We start from the raw sequence: 7042 nt of genomic DNA, 5'->3' as shown, positions 1-7042 counted from the left end.
GTAAGGTGACATGGGTGTTTCTCTTCATCATCATCCGTGGGCAATAAGCTGCTGCAGCACAGCATTAGTGCATGGGAGAGGGGGTAATGTGGAGAGCAGTGGTGGTAGATGCAATTAAAGCCCCCCACACCTCCACGCCTCTCTCTTTGCATTTGTGCGCTGGTGCTTCTGCAGCAGCTCCTCTTCCACTGCCCGCCCGCCCGCTGCCGGTGTCGGGTCGCCGGCAGAGCGGCCCCGCTCCTCTGCAGGGCTGCAGGGCTGCGCAGCTCCTGACTGACAGAGAGATGAGGGGTGGGGACGCAGGGTGGGGTCACAAGCAGGGAGAGGCGGAGGAGGAAAAGGCAGAGAGAGAGAGCCCAGCCCTTGAATACACGGCAACAACACGCCGACAGAGAGAGAGAGGGAGAGACACAGAGAGACTGGCTGTTTTTTTTTTTTGTTTTTTGGGGGGGTAAAAGCACAGGGAGCCTTCGACGCCGCGGATATGAACTGAAAAGAAACACTGGAAGAGGCAGGGATCGTGTTCCTATATCCCGAAATATTTGACTGTAAAGGTGGAAAACTAGCACCCCCCAAAAAGCCCTCCTCTCTCTCCCTGACAGTTCTGATTCAGATAGAGCTACACCCAAAGCCCCGACCGACCCCCTCCTGCTCCTGCTGCTCCACCCCTCCGCCGCTGCACCGCTCCGGCAACCGAGATGCACACGGAGACCCGTAACAAGAAAGTAAGTGCACGTTATTGGCTTTGCCCTGGTCAGTGGAGGAATTAAAAAAAAAATAAGAAGAAGAAAAAGAAGAAGAAACATCTACCTGTGTGGGTGATCTGCCTGTACACAAGCAGAGTTGACATTGTCAACCCAACATGAGCCAAAAATATGACTGTCAGTGAGCGAATATAGCCTGTGCTTCTATAACAGTCACAAGTGTATCCTTGCAGGCAGTTTATTTTGCAAATTAGTGGAAGAGTTTTGTAACAGCGACATTGCATTGCAATAACATCATTCCGAGAGTCCTCTAATTCTAATGCAGAAAAAGGAAAACAAAATCCTCCTTGTGTGTGTGTTTGTGTGTGTCCTGTGTATCTGGCTTTCCCTCTGTGTGCCAGGTTAGTTCAGGTTCAATTTTGAATGCTCTGTGATCTCTGAAAGGCAGGAAGGAAACGGAAGGCAGCAACTGCAGCTTGCAGGACACCATCTTAGCTTTTAAAGGGCCAGCAGCCTCTTTTCAAACACAACTCTGGGAAAGCAGCCAGGTGCACTGCCTCCAGCTTAACTCTGCACCGGGCTCCTGCTGCCGAGATGTTACCCTCTGCGCTTCAGCGGCGTGCGTTTTGAGTGTCAGTCAGGATGGCGGTGCTGGTCGAAACTAAATGAAACTTGGCGTGTGGAGTATATCATCACTGCAGCTCCAGATCTGTTTGTTTGTTTGCTTGATGGCTGGCTTTGTAGATAGGTGATGAAGCCCCAGCCACAGTTTGGTGCAGCACTTTCAGGTTTCCTGATAAAGCAGCGAACTTTGATCTGTGGATCTGCATGACCGACCAATGGTGACATGCAGCGTACAGTGCAGCAGATGCCAGATCACACACTGGCATCAGTTCATCAATTCAATTTCAGCTTATGTGTAGTGAAACGCCTATGACATCACATCCCGTGTTAGCGTGGAGAGGGTGGGGGTGGCAGGTGGAGGACTGTGTGAAATACAGCTGTTGTTTTTCAGTGCTGGACGATGTTGAATTTGCAATGACGGAAACCAGAAGAACTCATCCAGGAGATGATTGGTTCATTGATTAAATGACAGTTATTATGAAGGCTCGCAACCATCTGGAACAGATTATTTACTATGTAATAGGAAGTTGTGAAGTAGACACTTTTTAGCCTACGTGCACACACAAAGGCATAAAGCCAGTTGTGTCGCCCCCTTTTTTTGGCTTAGGCGTGCGCCTAAAGTGGACTGTATTTCACTTCATTTCATAAAACACTGCAATCTAAAAAACAAACAAAACAAAAAACTAAATCCACTTTTGGGGTGAAGTCTGCAGGGTTAATATTCAATTTCTGTGCTTAAGCTTAACTACAGGGGGAAAGCAAAAGTGATAAGAAGGGATACATATTTTAGCCTGAAAATCCTCCTTTACTTGGAAGTATTTGGCTATTCTCCAGACGTTGCCACCCATCAGATCTGCTTTAAAGTGACTGTGAGATGCTACCTTTACATTGTGGTGTTTGCACAGTTAATCCATTCACTTTGCATATTTCTGCAGTTTTTGTAATAGGAGCTGGGGCGCACTCAGTTTACAGGTCCAACACCAGTGAGTAGTGTTCTCCTTTGTGTTTAATGGTAGCTGACAAACAGCTTCTTAGTGCATTTCCGATCATTTGTAGTAGAATGTTAGGTTAGGTTAACTGGGGATTCTTTTGATGATTGCCCATAGGTGTGAATGGTTGTCTGTCTCTATGTGTTGAATTGAATAAACAGAAGCTGGATGGAGGGAATATTTGAATATGTCAAAGTCCCCTATGGAAAATCGAAAACCATCGAGTGGCAAAAACAGAAGAAGTGCCAAATGGGATGTGAACCCCAGTCTTGGTGCTGATAGAACTCCATCCTCCAACCTCCTGATTCAGACTTTGATTTGTTGACAGTGGCAATATTGGCCGTTAAGAGATGCCAGTCTTAGACACCTACAAAGTCTGCCACCAAAGCACATGCAAACGTTTTGTTATGTGATGGATGAGAGCGTAGTGGATTGTTTGATGTAGAATCCAATTTCTTCTGCTTATCCAAATCGAGGAGCGGTGCTGCCATGGGGCTAGAGGCAGGGTAAGGGCTGGGCAGGTCACACACAGAGAGGCAGACAACGATTCACACTCCATTCACCAAACATACACTTTGATTTGGATTGTGGGAGGAAGCCGGAGTAGCCGGACAGAACCCAAACAGGCATAGAGAGAGCTCCATATGGAAGTTCTGCAGCGTAAGAGACCCTGTACACATGTATGAATTAGTTTAAAGCTATCTTTTTTCTACAGTCCTTTAACAGCTATAGGAAATGGTTAACCTTACCTATGCACCTAGTGCTTCTCTGTGTGGTCTGCACTGCATCTAGCATTCATGATAATAGAGCAGGTACTCTATGTACTATGCAAATACCCTCCCCTACACAAAAACCCTGCATCTCTCATATGCACACCAATGCATGCATTTCCTCTTATTCTTAGAATGATCAGCAGACTCTAAAATGAGAATAACTGCTGTCTATGCCAAATGAAGGGAGAGTAAGGCAGCTAGGGGGAAGTGTAGTTATACAAACATTTCTCTGAGCGGTGGAGCTGATGTGGAAGTTGAAATGATCTCAGTGTTTCTAGCCGGTTGACTATACCCTTAAATGGGAAGGATGTTTGAGGCCTTTATCTAACTTTACAGGCTTGTTCTTGCCTGTTTTCAAAGTTCAGCATTTCTTTAGTGAACAGCAAGAACATTTGATTTTATAGCATCACCTCTTCCCCTCTTCTGTGTGATGGAGCTTCACTATAAATTCCTGCACGACCAGCTTTGTTAAAAAAAAAACAACAAAAAAATGTATGAACGGTCAAAAGTGCTTTTGTCTCCAGGGGAAACAGCTTCACTGATTTGCTTTTACCTGAAAGTGGAGACCAATAGATCTGTCTGAAGCCTTGTGACTGAAAAAGACCAGTTTTTAAAAACAAAACTCAGACACGGTGTAATCTCTGCATTTTTAACAGTTATTAGATCCTTTCAGCCTGCAAGAAACCGAGCGAGGTGTTGTCACGGCCGCTCCCTTGCCTGATTATAATTAGCCTCGAGTGAATCCATTAAGCAGAGAATGACTTTTATGACTTGTGCCACGTTTCGATGACTCTTTTAAAAGCATATGTACAACAGCTTGGCTCTCACGCACCTTTTCTGCCAAATCCAGTAAATCTGCAGGACTTTTGCAGCCAGTGTGAAACTGGAACGGCAATGCTTTTGAAAGGTTTGTACTTTAATTACCATTTTTCATTAGCATCTATCTGTATTTACAGATGCCACATGCTACCATGTTTAAAACCAAACATCAGAGCAGTAGAAGTGTCTCTGTTAGGGTACCCCACCTACCAAAAAAGGTATAGTTCTTCCTTCTTCTTCTTTTTTTTGTAAGTTGCAAGCAGCAGTGCAACTAGCAGGTGATCTTTTGAGGTCAAAGTCAGTTTGCTGAGAAGTTCGCATACCTTCATGTACCCTGTTGCTGTGGTTTTCTTTGCACTGTACTTATGTGGTTGGAACCGTAATGGAGAGGTCTTGTAGACCCGAGTCGATGCCTCGCCTCACCAAGCCTCGCCTTTTAGTCTCTTTGCAGTTTCAAGTTTTTCACAGTTGGTGCAAACTGTCACATTTTTTCTGCTTGCTCCAAACAAACCCAGAAAATAAAATTCATGCCTTCCTCTGTGGCGGTGAAAACTCAAAGATATACATCTCTTTGGAACTGTAGCTAAAGGAGTTTTATGCAGTTTATTGTGAAATTAATCACGAAGCAGACATTTGTTTACACTGTTAAAAGTTATTATTTCAGCTTATGTGGTGCTTCGTCACTGACTTGCACGTTAGGAGTTAAAATGAAACTGGCTGATTATGGTGAAAGGATAAAATGTGACTCAGAAAATAAAATATAGCCTGAAGTATTGTTGTTCCAATTTGATTTCTTTGGTGCGAATTGCCCAGTTTTGGAGATATCAGCTGTAGAGGTGATGCACAGATTCTTGCTCCAGAAGTCATGACCTGGTTATGCAAAGACATGAAAAAAAAATATCAGCAGACTTTATTGTGAGCGCTTTCATGTGGGAACTGTTTTATTTTCATCGAATTACCACCAGCAAGTGTGTCATCGCACAGAAAGAAGTGTGCATGCGTCCCCGATGAGGAACTTGTGCTCGTGACAGTGTGACAGGATGTAAACATTAGTGGTATCCCCCCAGCCCCATCCTGAGCTGTAAACTTACCTAGTGCTGCACTTTCTTTTGAACTTTCCCTTTTAGGAGGACTGTAATAGATGAGCATTTTGTTGTTGTTGTTGTTGTGTTGTCTCATCGGTTTTCTCAAGTTCTTTCATTTTCAAAGCCCCCCTTCGCCTTGCTTTCTGTTTTTACTTTTACCTCTGACCCAGTTAGCTGTGTTTGAAGCGTGGGAGAGGAAATCAATTTCCTCCCATCATGGTTAAAGTGATAGCATTGCACAGAGTCTTCATCAGAGGCATAGCTGGGAATGCTTCATTGTTTATACTATATGTGTGTGTGTGTGTGTGTGTCTGTGTGCACATATGTGTCTGTTGGATCAGCTGGACTGTATGTGAGAGCAGGTTCAGCTGTACATTCCTGGGCAGGGCATCAGCAGCAAAGGGCCCTTGAATACAAAGTCTGCCTCTGTGTGTGTCTGTGTGTGTGTGCAACAGAGAGCAGATGCCACACTGTAGGAAATCATTAACAATGCTGAACAAAGTTTGAGCAAACTTCTCAGAACAGGGATGTTGCGTCACCCCCTCTGTGCACGCACACGGACGATACTGTGCAAAAAGTTTGGTCGTCAAAATGAAGTCGAATCATTTTTCATTTTTCCTTAACATCCATATGTAAACAGGAAATGGGGCCTTTTGGGAATCACACTGAATATTTCTAAATAATTAATGTTATTTTCAGGGAGTAAACAATTCTGATATTGATATTTTGACTGGTATTACACGCAGTATGATAGCCACACAATGAGAAAGTAAATAATTGGGTCATTGTTTATTAACTTTCCAGCTGTGTAATTCACAAACTGGTGAGCAGCTTTAGCGTCCCTGCCAGGAAAGTCGTTAACGCCGGCAGCTTTACTGGCACCCGAGGGCCCATGAACAGCCTAACGTTGGACTCAATTAATATAGCAGTATGAACCCCCCCTATAGTGGTAATCGTGAGGCACAGACTGATATGAGATGTGATGATCTAGGCACATATCTGCATACACAGAGAGCAACGAGATCAAGACAAACCAGTTGACGGATGCCGAACACGTAATTCTTAAGAGCTTGAAAATGAAGGTAACGTGACTTTTCTAAATTGAGAGATAAAAGGTCTTCACAAACTTAAAGAAGTCCTGTCGTCTTTTTTTTTATTTACAAGCTCCTAAGTCTACCCTGACCTGGATGACTGAGAACCTACTGGTTTAATCTTTCTCTTTCAAACTTTGCAGTTTTTCAAACTGTTAAACGGCAACAGCAGTCCATGTAGTGGTTAACACATTTCCCTCAGTTTTATTTATTAAGCGCCAAATTGCCTCAAAATGCTTTACATTGTAAAGACTATGCAAGAACAGAGAGAAAACTCCAACAATTAAACAACCCTGGATGAGCAAGCACTTGGTGACAGTGGGAAGGAAAAACTCCCTTTTAACAGGATGAACCAGTCTTAGGCAGGGGCAGCCATCTGCTGTGAGAGGTTGAGGGTGAGGGAGACGGGACATGATAGATCTCTGGGACTGTGAAGCCATTATGCTCGCCGTTTCACCTTGGCAAATGGTACTGTATGACAATAGTGACGTTACATCAATGCACACCAGTGCAGCAGGTATACTGGTGTTCTAGGGGGATCACAAGCTCGTGAACTCTTAATGTGGGTCTTAATGCCTTAATGTGGTGACCCCTTGGAATAAGGGAACCAAAGGTACCGACCGTAGGCTAATAAGACACATTAGCTAAATTTTGCAGTTGCAGCTTTATATGTTAATAAGAAAATCAGATCTATAGGCTTAGCAATGGGCCAGCTTAGGCCAGTAATACTCTGACAGAAACCCTGAACTTGCTGTGAGATTTTTTTTTACTCTTTTCTATGTTTTTTCATGCTTTGATGCTACTTTGCTGCATGTGGTGTAGACAGTGCTAGGAGGACACTGAGCAATGTAGGCAGAGCTTTTAAACCCTCTGAGGCATCTTTTAGTTTTTTTTTTCTGTCACATAACGGATACACTGATACCAGTCTAGCTGTACTAAGCCAGTATTAGCTGGGTC

At 44.0% G+C, this 7042-nt stretch overlaps 1 protein-coding gene across 3 annotated transcripts in view; it reads left to right on the top strand.

Moving 5' to 3' along the window:
* Window positions 1-7042, top strand: part of klf8 (Kruppel like factor 8) — an 83765-nt gene that overhangs the window by 1287 nt on the left and 75436 nt on the right. The window contains exon 3 of one of the 3 annotated variants that reach the window (XM_063487099.1): window positions 603-725. In XM_063487099.1, coding sequence (XP_063343169.1) covers window positions 699-725 — 27 coding nt within the window. In that variant the 5' untranslated portion in view covers window positions 603-698. Of the gene's footprint in view, window positions 1-194; window positions 726-7042 lie in introns of those variants that run through there. The other 2 variants (XM_063487100.1, XM_063487097.1) reach the window with 2 other exon arrangements.

Source organism: Pelmatolapia mariae, linkage group LG10_11 (genome assembly GCF_036321145.2).
Source record: "Pelmatolapia mariae isolate MD_Pm_ZW linkage group LG10_11, Pm_UMD_F_2, whole genome shotgun sequence".
Classification (NCBI taxonomy): domain Eukaryota; kingdom Metazoa; phylum Chordata; class Actinopteri; order Cichliformes; family Cichlidae; genus Pelmatolapia; species Pelmatolapia mariae.
This window is presented reverse-complemented; position numbering and strand designations above follow the sequence as displayed.